The sequence below is a fragment of the Ylistrum balloti genome, unplaced genomic scaffold (genome assembly GCF_031769215.1).
Source record: "Ylistrum balloti isolate Yb309-2 unplaced genomic scaffold, AGI_CSIRO_Ybal_v1 Utg370420, whole genome shotgun sequence".
Lineage (NCBI taxonomy): Eukaryota > Metazoa > Mollusca > Bivalvia > Pectinida > Pectinidae > Ylistrum > Ylistrum balloti.
In genome coordinates, this window is record NW_026782284.1 from 750828 (window position 1) to 770418 (window position 19591).

Below are 19591 nucleotides of genomic sequence, written 5' to 3' on the forward strand. Positions count from 1 at the left end.
TCCTAAACTCCTGTCAGCCGAATCTCAATGAAGATATAAACATAATTACAGATAGGTGGCGCAATAAAACCTCAATAAAATCCCTATAATTACACGCACGGCTTTACAAAACCGCCTTCCATCCACAAAAAGTTCAAGATTCTTTTTCTCATTATAACCTCTGCGAGGTGGTCTGAAATTACGTATGCATAATTTCGCGTGTTCTGAAATTCAAACGGAGACAATTATTGGGGACATATTTTTGTTTATCTAGATAACGCTGTTTTAAATATTTTTTTAGTTTCCAGTGGACATTACTGTTTAGATAGTCTGATATGAAGCGTCTCTCTGATTTGGAGTACAAATATGTACAGATGTGCTGTGAACAATGGTAAAACAACCTGGAGCAGGACTGCGGAAAAAGGGTTTCCTGTTTCTTCTGAGCCTAAAACTACATAATAACTTTTTGCAATCTTATAATCCTGTAACTTATTGATCTAAATATTATCTGAATATAAGCTTTTACCAACGTGGCACAGACAGGCGTTGAATGTATGATCCTTCGAGGAGCTCATTTGATAAAAAGTTAAAAGTTATACATATTTGTACGTCTTAGAGATATTAAAGTATCTAATAGCAAAATATTATATCTTATAGAAATTATCATTACATTAAAATGATAAGAAATGTACTTAGGCAAACAAAAAATAAATATAAAGATAAGATATTGATTTTCCAAGGAGTATAAAATGATATGATTTTTTAATAGGACGGTATCTTAAATCAAAGGAGGTGTCTTCACACATATTTACGTGTTTACTTGCTTAATAAAAATAGTAGGCATTATATATATATTTGTTAACTGTGCCCAGTCCTTGTCCAGTTTTTACAGCACACGTGTCCGGTAGTTTACCGTAATAGAAATTGACATATCAACATTAAGTTATTATCAGATCATCGATACCCTGTTAATATACCAATGTTGACATTGTGTCAGTGGTCTATGTATCTGTTCGTGCCCGCGGCCGCTTTTCTTTCGACCGTCTACAATAAAATGGCGACTTCAAAATCAGGTACGGTACCTAAATTCCGGAAGTTGAAATGCCATGATTTTATCTGACCTTTCACCACAGGCAACCGACAGTTAAGGTTATCGAAGAGGGATACCTATATGGAACGTCATGTGAGCGTGTCTTAGCAACACTTACAAAGTATTTCTTCTTTTTACTTTGATTTGATGTCCTCCTCGATCACCTGGATATACTTAAATAAAATTAAAAAAAAAAAAAAAAAATGACGTCAGGTTCCACTGAAGTTATAACAGTCCTGCTTGCCATTATAAACACAAAAAGCTACCATTTTGCAGTCGCTTTAGTGAATAATTATTTTTTTTTCGAAATCAAAGTCTTGTTTTATTTTTACTCAAACTTTCGAAAAAATCTATGACTAAAATCAAGATGTTTACAAAATTCGATCTGCTGGCAGCAAACCAAAATAAAATGCTTGAACTGTCAGGCATAAGGAAGAAACAAACTTGTTTAAGGTGATGTTTTATGTATGCAATGAAATAGGATTGTCAGAAGTCTCTTTGTATAATGTTGGCATTATTCCGTTTTTTGACGATAGTGTAATGAAATGTGTTGTAGCAATGGCGAAACTGTGTTACTGTGTCATTTCAATGAGAATTAGCCAGGTAACACTAACACCAAATATTACCAGGAACCTTAACGAACATACGCCAAAGTTAATTATCTCAAAATTTTAAACATTATATATGTATCTTGCACATGTATCTTGATTTTACAACATTATGACGCCATACCAATTAAGACGGCACAGTATTAGTGTAATTAACTAATGAGGAAATAGGTGTACGATTTGACTGATGGTCGACTGAACGTTATAACAACTGAATTATGGAATATATAGAACGACAATGAATTTTGTATTCGTATCTGTAAATTTTACAAGTCCAATAATCTACCATCCCCGTATAATGTGCGGTCCCCAGCAGCCGTGGTAGGTCCATAGACGTTTTACATATCCGCTATTTATTACTTGCTCAACCACCCGAAAGAATTTAAACCGCAATTTCGCCCGTATTTGTTCTGTCCAGTGAATTAAATATTATCATAATACAACCAAACCATTGGTCAAAAAGCCCTATCAATGTCCAGCTCTTCCGGTCAAGAAATCTTTATGGGAAACTAAAACGGCTTAAGAAATCTTTATTTCCAATTGAATATCTTGATTCTATTTACATCTGTGAGATATTTATTTTGCTAAGTTCCCCCTGGGCAACGTCTCAAGGTTCGGACAAGTGTTAAGGTTAAAATTACTTTCTGCATCATTACGAACGATAATGTGTACACGTCTAAAGTCAGCGAATCCCAGATGTGTATCTTACAGTATCAACCATCTGATCACCCGATGAAAACATAATTCCTTTCCCCGAGGGAAAATCTTTTGTGGAAATAAGGTAGTAAAATTGCCAGTCCACGTTGATTGACAAATGATGACAGAATCGAACTTATCGCTGAATTACACTTAAAAAGGGATTGGTCGAGTTTATACTGTTTATAATTCTGATCTTACAGACCGGAAATTGTATACATATATTTAAAAGATTAATATCCCTGACGAATCTAAATTGTGATCTCATGATAGATTTGACATTCAATATGAGTAATAGGCGAAGAAATATTGAACAACTAATCGATTGTTGCAAAATGAATTTGACACTTTGAAATATTTTTTATACAAGTGCGTTCGATTTTTTAAACCGGTGCATTCGATATGTTTATAATTATTTTGTATGGAGATGCGCTCATGAAAAGTTAAAAGTGCATCTATACTTACCACGTGCGGTAATTGTTTATTTATACGTTTCACATTTGGTCACGCATCAAATGCATAAAGTATTAAGCAATTATCACATATATATTTACTCCAATGTTTGTGGTAAACCATTAAATATTAGTATAGCCATTTAAAGTAACTTTTAACATTTGTGTCCATTTTTATATGTTGTCAAGCTCCATTCTGAAGTCATAAAACAATTTTGTCTGAACGAAAGTGCTTAAAATAACAAAATCATGAGTATTATCTATTTCATTTATCTGTCATAAAATCGGACATTTTCAAGTGTCATGTTAGAAACTGACATTTTACGTACTTTATAGTAAAATTAAATATACATACATTTTACTTAAGGTGAATCACATAAGATATGAGGAACATCGGAAGTTTCATAATGTGACACGTTTGACAAGAAAATATAACAAATTCAATCCTTACAATACGTATTTGTGGTATTTGGTAGAGGTATACCTTGGACATTCTGGAATCAGGTTTGTATATATATATATATATATCGCATTATTATAATACATTATAATACATAAAACTGGGTCATAATTGTACAAGTTGGAAAGATAATTTTTAGATATGATTTAAAGGAAAGTAAATAAAATCCAGCGGTTAAGAACTAAACGAAACAGATGAAAAGATAATTTCAGGTGCGAATTTTTGTAATTCAAAACAACGGCTTGATTTGTTTAAACACATGTACAACTAAACACATGTACAACTAAATACATGTACAACTAAATACATGTACAACTAAATACATGTACAACTAAACACATCTACAACTAAATACATGTACAACTAAATACATGTACAACTAAATACATATACAACTAAACACATATACAACTAAATACATGTACAACTAAATACATGTACAACTAAACACATATACAACTAAATACATGTACAACTAAATACATATACAACTAAATACATGTACAACTAAATACATGTACAACTAAATACATGTACAACTAAACACGTGTACAACTAAATACATGTACAACTAAACACATATACAACTAAATACATGTACAACTAAATACATGTACAACTAAATACATGTACAACTAAACACATATACAACTAAACACATATACAACTAAATACATGTACAACTAAATACATCTACAACTAAATACATGTACAACTAAATACATGTACAACTAAATACATATACAACTAAACACATATACAACTAAGCACATATACAACTAAATACATATACAACTAAATACATCTACAACTAAATACATATACAACTAAATACATGTACAACTAAACACATATACAACTAAATACATGTACAACTAAACACATATACAACTAAATACATGTACAACTAAATACATGTACAACTAAATACATCTACCACTAAATACATGTACAACTAAATACATGTACAACTAAACACATATACAACTAAATACATCTACAACTAAATACATGTACAACTAAATACATGTACAACTAAACACATCTACAACTAAATACATCTACAACTAAATACATATACAACTAAACACATATACAACTAAATACATGTACAATTAAACACATATACCACTAAACACATGAACAATGAGACACGTGTATAATGAGATACATGTACACCAACAAGCACACATGCCGGTAATAGTGTCGCTTTCACCAATTGAAATATTGTAAGACACTTAAAACACAACCTCCATTTTTTCTCTGCTGATTTTCAGATAAACAAAGTAATGATGAACTTTGCTTACACAAACCTCAGAAAGTAGGGTATGGCGTACAAGTAAGGTAACGTAGATATTCGGGGCTTCGAAAGCTGAAAGAAATCTTTAACACTCCATCACTTCAGCGATCAGAAGGGGTCAATTTATGTCTGAGATGACAAGTGCATGTTTAAATCACGAACACAACAGTGTTCCATACCGTGCCACTGGAATACAAATTTCCTGTGGTGCACGTGAGTTTTATTATGACAAGCGGCACGTGCAATCCCGTTACCAGTGTTGAACATGCGCACGACGCCGTATCATTAGTTACTGAGCCGATCCGTAAAATGTCGATTTGAAAGCAGACAGCCAAACCCTGCAAACACCGAGTTGTTTCTAGTGAACTGTGAAATTCCAACACATCACAGCTCGGTCAGAACATCAACGAGAAAACAAAATAACTCTCGCTCGCAAAACACACGACGTAACCGGATATTGATGAGTGTGATGTAATCTCTGAAACAACTACACAGTTTTTTCCGGGTTGTGTCATTGATAGTTATAACCAAAAAATGGTTAAAGACAATTTTCTTTTATTTTCAAGTCAAGTAATTGAAAATGTGGTCTACCTCCGACAAAGCTGTAAAAAACAAATTGAGTTGATTTGCACTTTTTTCACAAATTGTTTAATTCTCTGTCAAAGCTCACGTCAAGAGGTAAGTTATCGGCTGATTTGTATCTCCGGTTTGACTCAACAATATTTCTTTTTCGAAACGAGAGCTTGCTTAAATAATTCATTTTCGAGATGCACGTGTGCGGTTTACAGAAAAAGCAGTAAAAATATTTTAATTAGAAATCTGGCATCAGTTACCTCTCTTTCAATTAAGTTGTATTTTCTTTTTGTGTTTATATTGCTGTAAGCCGAAAGAACTGCCGAGTAATGAAGAGAGAGAAACGAATTTCCTTGCTATACGCGACGCAAGAAAGGTCCTACCGGAGATTGGAATAAAACAAAAAGAGAAAATGGTTATGCTTTCTGCTTTCTTTTAGATAATTGTTTTTGTTGCAAGCATTGGAAAATGCTTTACGAATTTGTTTTCATAATAAAAATGAAATAAATATTTTAGAGTACGTAATTAAAATTTCAATCAGTTTGGTAAAGTATGTTAACAATATTGTAGAGAGTGATGCAGCAGCCCATATCCTTTCCTGCGAAAATGGTCATAATTATAGCGATAAAGTCTCTATGTTTGAATGACCGATTCCATCGCTAGAAGTTTGGCATGTGGATGTAAATGGTCCTCAGTTTTCATATTGTTGATTTTTGTACATGTTTTTTTTTCTTCCGGGACCTTTCTTTACGTCACCTGCCTTGTTAGGGACAGTAAATATTCAGCTGTTTCGTTAAGAATGTAGAATTAATATTGTTTTGTTTATTTCGAGTGTCAAACATTCTTTTCTCAATGGAAAACAAACATGTGAAACTTAAGTGAAAAATTGTTTCTTGTCTGTGGACAACAAAGTACGTGTACTTTTGTGTTTTATAGTACAACTGACTCCATTCTTCTGCTGTAGCATTTCTTTGTAACATCAAAGAACCGTCTGACTCTGTCCAGTCTGGACAACTAAAGTTGTAAAGTTTCAACACAAGAATTCTTTGTGAATCGCGAGACAAACATTCCCCGTCCTTGTATGATCATCCTACACAAACCATTGTTAATTATTAGTTAACGTTTATAAACATGTAAATGTCCAAGGTAATGAATATGTTAATTTGCAAGTTCCTAAACGAGATTCATGAATATGTTTATTAATATACCTAATGAATATGCTAAATTGTTAGAAAATAGGTCAACGAGTATACGCGATTTTGTCTAATAACTTCTTTATCAAAATTGTGATTGCAATATCGTCTTTGTAATCATTCACCAAATAGCAATACTGATGTGTTCGCAAGGAGTTCTTGCATAGCAATTCAAAAATTAACGTGGTTTCAGTATCTGTTTTAAAAAAATTATAAAGCGATTGGCGTCAGGAAGGAAGAAGTTTTAGCATATTTAGAAGTTTCTGTTGTGTCTTAATGGGTCGTTATGATGTTTTATTCCAAAACAATGTTCGTGGGGTCTAAACAATGTTCGTGGGGTCTAAACAATGTTCGTGGGGTCTAAACATTGTTCGTGGGGCCTAAATAATGTTCGTGGGGCCTGGACAATGTTGCTTTATGAAATTGTTTGTATCTGAAGCAAACTTGCGAAACCCGACAATTTGAGACATATTTTAGTAGAATGACCAGCTAAATCTTCAGTCTAATTTATGCTTGTGTTTGTTGGCATATTGTTGAAGTACAAATACTTTGCATATCCAGGACATGGCGTCTCTCTCGATGGCCACACACGGGCAAGGAGGTTAAAGTACGGACGAGTTAGGTCTATCCGGACCGTGGTATATAGATGTCTGTGATAAGTAAATAGTTTTTAGACTTTTCAGTGTTTGTTCTGTTATTTGTATCAAATCCAATAGTTTCATATCAATGTAACCACAGACATTTTAGGAATAAGTGCCCTGTAATGTGGAATTTCACTCTGAATTATAAAAAAACCACATTGATGTGTGCTTCCAACTGTTACCTGTGCTTTCAGACTGTGATATTACCTTAGTACATTTTGTTATCGTTAAGATGAGTTAACAAACGTTTCATTGAAGTATTTTATCTCAGTAACATGTAATTATTTTACCTCACACATATAAATGTATGATTTAAAACGATTATCAACTGAAAGAATTTAATTTCTGTTCAGTCTTCATAATTACTTCTCCTTTGGATTTGCGTTGTTTATTTTGTCAGTATTATATATATACTAAACACCGTTAGGCGTCAAGTTACTTCGACTCTGTACCTGTTTTGTTCCTCTATATTTCCGCGCCTCGTCAGTGATACCATTAAGGACGTAAAGCATGGAAACCCCGAAGGAAACAACTGAAACAGGTTGAATGCCAAAGGTATATTCTGTACTGGTGCCACTTCAGAGAAAACACACACGTGACAAAGACTAGGTGTGATGAACAGAAATCGTGTTCAGCCTGTAATGCTGTGCTATACATTTAATGTCTTTTGATGAGGTCGATACATGATTGTATCTATTCAACAAAAACTATTTACCCGGGGAATGTTTGAATTATTAAAAGTTTTCTACACTGTCTACTAAAATCTATACATGTAGCTTCATGTTCCACCACTGTAATTACTGGTGCTGTTATTATTGATGTGCGTGTGTGTAGTTTCTTAATTTGAAGTGAAATTTTGTGAAAGTGAATGAGGAACCACACGAACGAATTCCGCTGAAGATGGTCAATAAGTAAACGTAAGTAGGAATTAGTGACCATCATTGTCCAGGACAGCTTGTCGTGAGAAAGTAGGCCGTAACCCGTTAACTCTGACACTGGACAGAAGCAGTAGCCCTTGGCCGTGTCAGTATCAACTGACCGTTACAGATCTAGCCAGATCGACCAATCGAAGAGAAAAAAACGGAAGCGTTGTTAGTTTGAATCTTAAAATTCATTTAATATAAAAAATCACTTTCTCACTGTGTTTTACAATCATTGTAATACACCTAATTGATTTGTTTACTTACATAATTCTAACATTCTTGTGATATCATTGTCACAAATATTACACCAATTAGAAAATAGTCACTTGCATCAAAATTGTGAAATGGGTTACTTTGATCAGATACTTGGTGAATTGTCGATTTAAGGTACACAGCATAAGAAATTCACAAACATTTTTAATTATATATTTCTTCCATTATTTTAATTCGGTTTATTTACACCATATGTTGCTTACACTATATTGTATCTTTTCTTGAAAATTAAAGTGGTTGACATTTGTCATGTCTTAAAAGGTCTTGAGTTGACAAAACTTTGCAACACCTTGGCTAATCCGAGATTTGCAGGTGAACATATATATTTAGAAGTACAGATCGATGGCCGGGGGCTACTGGCCACACTGGACATGGGTCAATTTAAGCACCTATTAAGTGTTTTAATAGTTAGATGATTTAACTCGTGGACAACAATGGAAAAACCTGATAAAATCGTAATGGCTGTTATGTTCCTGATTACCTATACCGATGGGCGGGGACGTGCCACAGAGATATAGGTGTCGCTGTGGTGACAGGGACGGCAAGGTCATCAAGGTATTGCTCAAGGTCAAACACAACTGTTCGCTCTCAGCCACGTGCTCACAAATTTATGTTTAGTGATCAGATAAGTAAAATTGTGGAATTAGAACAATTTTATGTTTTTTGGATTTTGTTAAAAGATGCAATATATAGGACTGTTTTTTAACGAATATTGCCAATGGATTTTAACCCATACGGGACCGCAAGGGAATTGTACATACAAACTAGGATGGAAAGGAACTCAAAAGTCTATTAACTTATCATAATATGGAGATGATTTTACGTCTGCACCAAATCGATCGACGTGTTATGATTCGACCTCCCAATATGATGTTACTGCGTTACAACTTTTTGCTTGTTTATTTTCTAAATAACCTCTGACGAATGACCAAATAAACTTTGCATATTTTCACTTAAGGAAATAATATTTATCGTTTTGGTTACAATTCTTGAGTAAATGGACGTTCGTAGCTAGAGTACTTTTAGAAGAGGTCAAGGTCAAGGTCAACGTAAAAGTACACGTTACATTTGTATTACGTATTGCAGTCGTATTTTATTGTCTTTGAAATGGAGTCAATCAACATGGTTTGTTCTAAAATACAACCTAACACTTAAACCACTTAAAATTCCATCCATTTCCATTCATATTTATTCAAATTCCTAAATTTTATTACATTTAAATTAACAAATATCAACACATCTACAGCGACATTTAAAACCATTGTTTAACAAGTAAATACATTTCTTTGTAGCCATCTCTTTAAATAGTTTCAGTTGTCTGTTATAAACATATCACTTAATAAACCATGTTATTTGAGATTCCTAGCAATGAAGAAGTCATAAACTTGAAATTAAAACTTAAATGCAGATATAAAATAGGAATAGAGCACATTACCAAATTGTTATACTGTGTCAGGTGACGGGGATGAGGGTGGGGAGGGGAGGGTAGGGGAGGGGACATTGGTAAGGTGTGTGTTGCTGTGTCAGGTGACGGGGATGGGGGTGGGGAGGGGAGGGTAGGGGAGGGGACACTGGTAAGGTGTGTGTTGCTATGTAAGGTTACGGGGATGGGGTGGGGAAGGGAGGGTAGGGGAGGGGCCATTGGTAAGATGTGTGTTGATGTGTCAGGTGACGGGGATGGGGTGGGGAAGGGAGGGTAGGGGAGGGGAAATTTGTTAAGGTGTGTGTTACTGTGTAAGGTGACAGGGATGTGGGGTGGGGAGGGGACATATGGTAAGGTATGTTTTGGTGTGTAAGGTGACGGGGAAGTGGGGAGGGGAGGAGACATATGGTAAGGTATCTTTTGCTGTGTAAGGTGACGGGGAGAGTGTGGGTGGGGAAGGGTCACATGGGTAGGGAAGGAGGGTTCATATAGCCAGGTGTGTTTTACTGTATCAGGTGACGGGGAGAGTGTGTGTGGGGAAGGGGCACATGGGTAGGGAAGGAGGGTTCATATAGCCAGGTGTGTGTTACTGTATAAGGTGTTGAGGGAATAGGACTGGGAAGGAGAGGGGACATTTAGGGAGGTGCTTATAGTGTGTCATATAACGGGAGGGAACAGGCATGTGGGTGGTGGTAAGGAACATATGGTAAGGCCTGTGTTACTGTTCAGGTGACTTGGGGCAGAGGATAAGGAGGACGGGACTAACTTAACATGTAATCAGTGAATTTAAGAGTGACATGTATAAATGGAACTTGACAAGAAAGAACAGTTCACTCTGTGAAGCGAACGAAAGGAGTCAGTGGCAGGTGATAATGAACAGAACATGGTTAGATATATTGTTAATTTTTCAACGAAAAATTAGAACTTAAAATGAAAACGTGACACAAACTTACCACGCACCTTTAGTACAAGAGGATAGATTGGATCTCGGCTACAGCAGCTGTTTGTAAGGACACCATAATAATCCAGTTTGATTACCTAGTCTACGTATACGATACACTCATTATTTCCATTTATCCTCGCAGTTTTTGTCAGCCAGCTTTCAACCGTAATTCTAGACATCTTCACCGGGGTACACATCACTGGGTCAAACCCAACAGTGCACTTTTCATGTCACTTTCCGCCGAGCCTATTCTACAATACTTCTCAAATATTGCAAATAAATTATATTTATATTTAAAAAATGTCAATACTAAAGCTGTTCAAAACATATCAGTGAATTTTAATCACTGTGTAATTTATTTTCTGAATAATGATATACATCTATACTATTTTGTTATCCCCATGGACTGCGACGAGCCGTGTGGAGATCTAGGTCTGGGCTGAAACTTGTTCAAGTTATGAGAGAATGGTATCTAAATACTATTAGTGCTTCTATCCGAGTTAAATATAGTGATTAATGAAAGTTAGAAAAACCTGTCTCGCGTTTGTTGTAAAACAAATAGTTTGTTTACTTAAATCGTATCTAATAGATATGTTAGTTTCTGTGGTTTTTGTTTTATCTAATATTTCATTTTCATTTCGGAGTAAATTTTAATGTATGGCCACTTGGCTAAAGATCACGAAAGGATTATCATGAGTATTTTCAAATGGTTTTAGATCCTGATAACCTATAACAAATAACTTCCTTTATACTCAACTTTCAGATTATTCATTTTCATGTAGAAAGAATCAGTCGGCACTGAATTGATATAAAATTGATATAAAATCTATCTCATTTTCTTTTCTCTCTATCCTATCATCTCACCTTTTCCTCCCTTTGACGGAATTATTTAAACTTACAATTATACATCTACGAATTACTTATCTTCATATTTTTAGTATAAATATGTGTCACGCGCAGTATGTTAATTATTTGTAATTTCATTTATGGAGAAGAGTTCATAAGTTGCTAGAACTTGTCTCTGATCCATTTATCTGAAACTGATAATAAAATATGTTTAAATCAAAGAATCTGCACAATAGAAGCTGATACACCAGTACATCACTGTGATCCGGTGCTAATGTATACTAAAACGTATTCATAATATCATGTTTTAAGTATACATACAAGTGTACTGAAAACATTGTCCATCATGTTTTAAGTATACATACAAGTGTACTGAAAACATTGTCCATCATGTTTTTATGATATTTCTTTATGATCCGGAATAAAATGATTGATTTATTATGATTGGAATCAAGTAATCATATACATAGGGGTGTCGACTACACACGGGTTATATCTGAAGATTTCACGTAGGAGTTACAGTATATATATATACCATGTGTTATAGGGCGTCTCTAACTGTTCATAAACTTTACATATCTCATTTCGATTTTATTTCTAATAAATATAAAGACTTAGGCGTCGTCCTTTTTTCATGAACATAAAACATGAAAACTAAAGTCAAATTTCACACAAACAGACTTAACATATAGAAAATTAATTTTCAATTTATTTTTAATAAATCCGCACAACCCAGAATTAGCATTGAAAATGAAAATTAGACTTCCTCTCTCAAAGAACTCACATAATTATTTACCCTCATTCTCACAACTTATTACCCAAACATTAAAATCTAAACTCGACATTTATTTCCCATCACTTAATACATCGACGAATGAAATCTCCAAGTACAGACAGTATTTGTTGATAATATTGTGATTAATAATTGTACTGTGTCGTGAGATACATAATTTTATTGCACCGAGTAATACAAATGTATTTCAATTGCATTTCTGTAAATATGTTATTATTTCACCAGTAAGTGATTCCGATCAGCGGATACCACGAGCTGTAATGTTAGTCGGAGAGATATGAATATTAATTCAACCATTAGTTTCACTACTGTAACAGAAATATGAAACACATTTTTATTAAACAGATATGTTACCAATGACTGGTGGGAATAATTACATAATCCTGACACAATGAATAAGATATTAAGACTGTGTGAGGTGTTTGGTCCCCAGGCGGATTTAACATAAATACATTAAGCAACCTTTTACGGAAATTATATCAGAAGTCAGTTCTGACCGAGAGAGATGGCTCTACCACCTCCACAAAACGATTAAGTTTTTCAATATTTAACTAAAAATTTCACTCTTTTCTCGTTTTTCCATCACAACTGCCAAACTGTATGAATATGCATGGGATTAATATAACATAATTTGGACATTAAACTTATTTCGGCATGAAAAAAATAAATTGAAAAGTGTGATATCTTATATTTCATAGAAATCGAGGCAGTTCATTAACGAATACACCGGTTTTAGGCTAATAACAATCAATAAAATATGAAGTGATAACCACTTTAATGGCGGGCACATGCAGTATGACATCAACAAAATATTGTTCATCTGTAAAATATTATATTAACAAACCTGAAACATTAATGCATTAAGTATTATTCCTAGTAATTGCATTTGTCAGTTTTTATGAACGATATCTGTCCCTGTGTAGCGGCTGTCATACCAAAATCCGTCGCGTATTTCGCTACGTGTAATGTTGATTTCAGAAGACAGAAATTGTGAGGTAAGCGTCGTACATGAGGTGTAAAGTTTACATGATTGTGATTTCTCTCATGACATCAAAATCATAAAATTACATTAGATTCTGTTTTGTCTTCCAAAATCCCATTTTCTCTCGGTATCCAACCATTTCTCCTATCTGGTATTAAGTTAATATCACTTTTGCTTTGTTTGAAATAAGAATTCTTTGTCGTCCTTCATAGTTTATAGTTTATAGTTTATTTAAATAGAAATTCCTTCCTTAACATTTTACAACACTCGTGAGCACCGCGAAAATACGAATCCAAAAATGTGTTGTAAAGATAGGTAGTTTTTTTCAGTTCTGTATAATACTCCCATCTAATTTTCTTTTTCTTTAAAATCTCGGATCAGTATATCTTGCTTATATCTCCCGCTCGCTGGTGTTCATTATAACAAACTACCACGTCGTGTTTTTTGTTTTTCGCTTTTTGTGCTTATTTTATTCCAATCTGGTTTTTTTTGCTCAAGTGCAGCTTAATTATATTGCCATTCCTTCGTAAATTTTAGAAATGTTATTTTTCCCCTCTTAAAAATTATGCTATACAATTACACCCCACGTCGGGTGGTGTGTAGTGAAAATGCCACGGTATGATCCGCCTTCCGGGCAATTTTGATGGCTTTCTCACAGCGTCGATTCTGATTGGTTGGTACGTAAATCGATCTTATTCAAGTAAGCCACGCCCACAACACCTCGGAACATAGAAAAGATGAGAAAAATTTGATCAAGTTTCAAAACTCATGGTGTCATAAAGTGGTCGAGAGTGTAGTGTTGTTTACATTGTATTTCTAAGCGGAATAACAAACCCAGTCCGATTTTAATAGGTAATTTACCTATTTTTCATCGGGACATTTCACAAATTAAAACCAGGATGGTGCTACTATTTTTCCATGATAAAATTAAGATGGAATCTGGTGAACATTCTTCGGATTTGAAACGAGAAAGCGTTATGGAAGAAAACATCAGTGACGATGATACTGATAATGTCGACGTTAACATTGAATCTAACGTGCCCAGAGTGACGAACTTTTCTATCGATGAAATCCTAAAGCCAGACTTTGGTATGAAAAAGACACTAGACATCAATATGACGTCTGCATTCTCTGCGTTTACACCTGTACGTCACCAGGAAAAGCTTTTACCGAGATGTGCTTCCGCCTCATCGTCAATATCCTCATCGTCATCATCACCTCGTTCCTGCGGAAGTGTTCCCTCCTCGCCGGAGAGTTCCGGCCACACCCCTAAATCCCCGGACAGCGAGTCCCGTCCAGCTCTGTGGCCCGCCTGGGTATACTGTACTCGATACTCTGACAGACCGTCTTCAGGTAACTATGTTATTAATTAAATAGTAGCTAATAATGTATCTATTTTTGTAAGAAGTACACGAATGTAAATACAAAGAAGTTTTAATTGATCTTAAGTTGTCATTTATTTCCAACACCACAAGATGGTCTTAAATAAAATCAATATTAATATAAAACTGTTTTCTGCCTTTCTTTGAATGCTTACATTTACTTCTTAAAATGAAAGAATTTTTTAAATTGAAAAAAAATTAATGGCACACAAATGCTAATGAAAAACAACTGTTCCAAACAATAATGCTACTGATGAACATATCAAAATCTTGATAAATTTCAAATGTCTTATTTATGTTGTTGTTGGTCAGGATGGAGCTGTTTATATGTTTACTTAGGTATAATTACTATGTACTTCATCAATAAAATAGGATTAAGACATTAACATTATAATTACACACTCAAACAACAGTTTTTACAGTTATACATAACTGTGTACATTATTGGTATCATTCTACAGGACTTTATTGAGGTGCATCAATGATCTTTGATATGAAATATTATGTCAGCAAGTATCATTTCTATCAGTTTTTGTTGGATTGCATATGAAATGGACATCATAATTAAACTTGATTTAGATTTAATTTTAATTCTGTTAATTTATTATTTCAATGACAACATTCTGTCGATCTCGTGACTTTTAAGCTGATATTGCTTAGCTGTAATACATCATAATGTTATAAATATCATAAGTTTAAAGTGAATTAAATAAATTGTTAAACAGTTTCCTCTGGGCTGCTTTTATACATCCGTGTAACCCTCAATTCATCTCCAATATCGACGTTACATAATTCATCTTAGAAATAGTCTGAATTATTTTATGTCATAATTTTATAATTTTATTATTCTTATTGTTTTGAATGAAAGTATAAAATGAAATTGTCTGTGCAATTTATATACACAGAGCCAATTTTATTTTTCAAGTGACAACTATTTCATCTCAATAGATTAAAGAGTAATTTTTATCGAGCAAATTTATTATATCCTGTGTATCAAAACATTTTAAAAAGAATTTTTTAGTAAAAAGAGTAGCCACTTCTTTCCAAAAATTGTAAAAAAAATATTATCGTTGCATTTTATGGAAAATGTGCTTAGCTAATATCATGTAACTAAATGTTAAATAGACCACCAGCTTGTTAGTATATTGTTCGGAGTCTTTGATTTCATCTTAAAGTATAGTAACTCATTTAACAAGCAATTACAGCAGAAAATTAAATATTTAAACGATCATTTACAAAAGTCAACTTCTCAATCTTAAAGTGTGCCGACTTAGAACTATAAAAATATAATGCCATTAATGTTTTTTCAGATGAAATTATCCGAATTTGTCATCCCTAGCGTAATATTGATATATACATTAAGAATTATAAATAATCATGGCCGGTACACTTTAAGTTTTTACGATAGAGTAAATTAAAGACAGGAAATTGTTGGTGAAATTCGTGTAGATACATCAATAATTGAGATTTTCGATTGAAGTATAATAATTCTCATACAGTTATCGACGCGTTTATTTCACGGCTCTATAAAGCTGTTCTGGACAATTTGTCGTTTTAGGTTAGCTATTTGTTGGCTTTGTGACTTTAATACCGGGGTAATAAATATGATATCATTAAATATTACACATATCAATACATTTAGGAAGGCCGCACCTTACATTCAGTTGAGACCGTAAAGGTGTACAATCTTAAATATATAAAATATTTTCAACATAGATTTATATTTGAAACGTCTACACAATTGTTAGTGATTCTGTAAAAAAATAATAACATGACGAATTTGACAACTTCTTCATATAATTGTTGCTATTGCGAAATCGATTTAAAACTGTTTATTTCTTTTTACAATTTTTACCGTTACTGCGCGCAGTTTATTTGCACACGGACTAAAACAACAACCAATATCACGACAGTAGGTGATATCATGTTTAATCATACTCCATGTTAGATCTGTGTAAGTCTGTTAGTTAGTAGTTGTCACTTTTTAAATGACAACCTACACCCTTGTTAGGTCCGGATCGACCTGTATCCGTCACCCGGACAATAAAATAGATTAACTCTCGAGTTGTCATCGTGCTAATGAAACCTGCGCTGTAATAGTTAATAGATTTAGCGCTGTAACGAGTCTGATAGATAACTAATTAGTTTATTTATGGGGGCCCCCACAATCAATTACACCAACATAATAGCCAAGTTACCGACCAGAAGGCTACGGCCTATTACAAGCCATCCGATGATCTAATAACATACCCAATAATTGCCTATGTTCCGGATTTTCACAGTCCGTGACAGATAAATAGTTTTCTTAACTTGAAGAAGTGGCAAATGGTTGACAATTTAGATCGAAGAGCGTCGGTTCTTGACATGTTCAATAATCGATAACTAATTTTATTAGAAACTCGGGTTCTTATACAGTATGTAATTAAAGGGCACACCGTTTTGTACATTAAGCTGAGGGCATAACGTCATGCTTTAATCAATCGCCTTGGAACGTTGTTAATACATAGGTGTCATATGTCTTGCCTTAATTAAAAAAAAGTATTGAACAGTATCTTATCATTCGAAAGGACACACATCTATGCCATGTGTTTCATGACACGGCTATATGAATGGCGTGTTTTGTAAACATAATTCGCACAATAATGTTAACAATAAGTTAAAAAAAAAATATAACTTATATGACATTCAAGTAAAATATACAAACATACACATATGTATACATACATATATCTATACACATGTAAAATGCCAGTAGAAGTAATATGATATTAAACCGGAATATCAATAAATCCCTCTGCTTCCTCTAAACAACACAGACCTGTAGGAAATTTGATTTCTTAATTTCTTTGCTATAAAACGTCCGAGTACATGATCGTTAATCTCATGAATTAAAATAATATACTAGTATAGAGTAAGACCACATACAAAATCGACAGGTGCCTCCCCGAAACGAGGCTTGTAAGATTTCATAGTTTATGTTTGAATAAATAAATAATTATGTACCCTTTAATTCCAATTTTAACGTACGTGGTTATTACACACTGTAATCTGTTCATACCCAAGTCAGTAGAGGAATGTCGAGATATAAATGCGATACTCCACAAGTGTTCTGGTAAAACGAAACTACATATTTAATTACATAATTAATCACCGATAACTATTCATGTCATTCATTTTTCAGGACCAAGATCGAGAAAAATTCGGAAGACCAAGGAAAAGACGGTAGATGAAAAGAGACCCCGAACGGCCTTTACGAACGACCAATTACAACGACTGAAGCGCGAATTTGAAGAATGCCGGTATCTGACGGAGCAGAGACGAATGGACCTCGCGCAGGAGCTCAACTTGACAGAAGCTCAAATTAAAATTTGGTTTCAAAATAAGCGTGCTAAGATAAAGAAATCAACGGCGCCCAGGAACACCCTCGCTCTCAGTCTAATGGCACAAGGGCTCTATAACCACTCAACAATCTCCATCAAAGATGAAGAAACGTAATGAAGCCCGAAAAAAACTGTTTAAAAATGTTAATTTAATTGACTTTTGAATTTGTTGAATTTGCCGAAGAAACATTTGTCATGTGTTTTTTTTTCTTGACGAATTTTACCGAAGAATAACAGTGTTTTCGTCATGATTTTTTCAATGGTGATAATTAACTGGACATGATTCATCATTGGACTGTATGGACAACGTGTGCTACTTAGGGAGTCTAGTCGAACCGTCCTCTCATATGATGTCATGCTACATAATAACTTACAGCGAATATTCATGTCTTCATTTTCAGAAACATTCACGACATTTTAAAGGAGATATTCATTCATTAAGAATCAGAAACACTCCTTGTAGCAGACCGGTTGTAGTCTTAATCCCGTTTGAAATGTCTCTGTATAGTTAAACTTCGTTACAATGTCATCGCCTGTGTAACTGGACACTGGCCGATATGTCGACTTACAGAGAGAGAGAGAGGTTAAACAAATGTTAATGAAGAGGAATCTTTCGCTCGAAGTATAAAACTGGTGTGTCGGGTATCAAATACAGATAGGGACATCAGGGTTACACTCCACATCAAATACAGATAGGGACATCAAGGTTACACTCCACATCAATACAGATAAGGACATCAAGGTTACACTCCACATCAAATACAGATAGGGACATCAAGGTTACACTCCACATCAATACAGATAGGGACATCAGGGTTACACTCCACATCAATACAGATAGGGACATCAGGGTTACACTCCACATCAAATACAGATAGGGACATCAGGGTTACACTCCACATCAAATACAGAAAGGGACATCAAGGTCACACTCCATATCAAATATGATTGAATAAGTGAATTCCGCTGTCGAACGTTTACATATCTAAACATAGTAATTAAATGCCGACAAGAAGTTGGTATGTCCGCGCTATTATTTTCTCTGCTAGATCACGGAAATATTCTAGATACGTCACCATTGGTATGAGCGGCAACACGTCTGTTCTACTGGACTGAAGAGCGCCGCTGCGTTTCCTTGCCTGAAGAGTTATGACCGTTTCGTAGTGTGATCAATAATTGCTCATCTTAAGTAGACAGATCCTTCTCAGTCATGCGCTATAACAACTTGTAACAAGTGGTATATTTCAAGTTTCAACTAGTTTAGATTTTACGAAATTTTCATTTCAATTTTAAATTCATTTAAAAAAATTAATAAGGAAAAAAACCATGTTTTCCCTTTCACATATCTGTATGATAATGCTCTGTGTGGCAGCCTTCATCACGCATGACTGATTCGAGAATTGAACAAATCTGCGTGTCACCAAATATGCTAGAAAGATTATGTTAAGACACAAAAGTAATATTCTATTAGATAACCTACATTGACAGAGATTAGAGAATTGGAACTAAACATTTATACGATTTTCGACAATGTTCAGATGTTTGGAAACTTAAGACAACTGTACGCATGTTTAAAGACGTCCGTTGCTATCGTTACCATCGTCACTGTTTAATTTGGAGATCTGTTAGTATGAGAAACAGAAAGAGTGAAAGA

The 19591-nt window shown here is 34.2% G+C and overlaps 1 protein-coding gene across 1 annotated transcript; it reads left to right on the plus strand.

Annotated features, from left to right (window-relative positions):
- Nucleotides 1-14074: 14074 nt before the first annotated feature.
- Nucleotides 14075-18052, plus strand: LOC132554653 (homeobox protein engrailed-1-B-like). Its single transcript, XM_060218969.1, has 2 exons — nucleotides 14075-14528; nucleotides 17739-18052. Exons 1-2 carry the CDS (start codon nucleotides 14075-14077, stop codon nucleotides 18050-18052), a joined length of 768 nt encoding a protein of 255 aa, XP_060074952.1.
- Nucleotides 18053-19591: the final 1539 nt, after the last annotated feature.

Coding starts and splice junctions, on each gene's coding strand:
- LOC132554653 (XM_060218969.1), top strand. CDS start 14,075: ATGGTGCTACTATTTTTCCATGATAAAATTAAGATGGAATCTGGTGAA. Junction 14,529..17,738: donor CTCTGACAGACCGTCTTCAG/GTAACTATGTTA, acceptor TTCATTTTTCAG/GACCAAGATCGAGAAAAATT.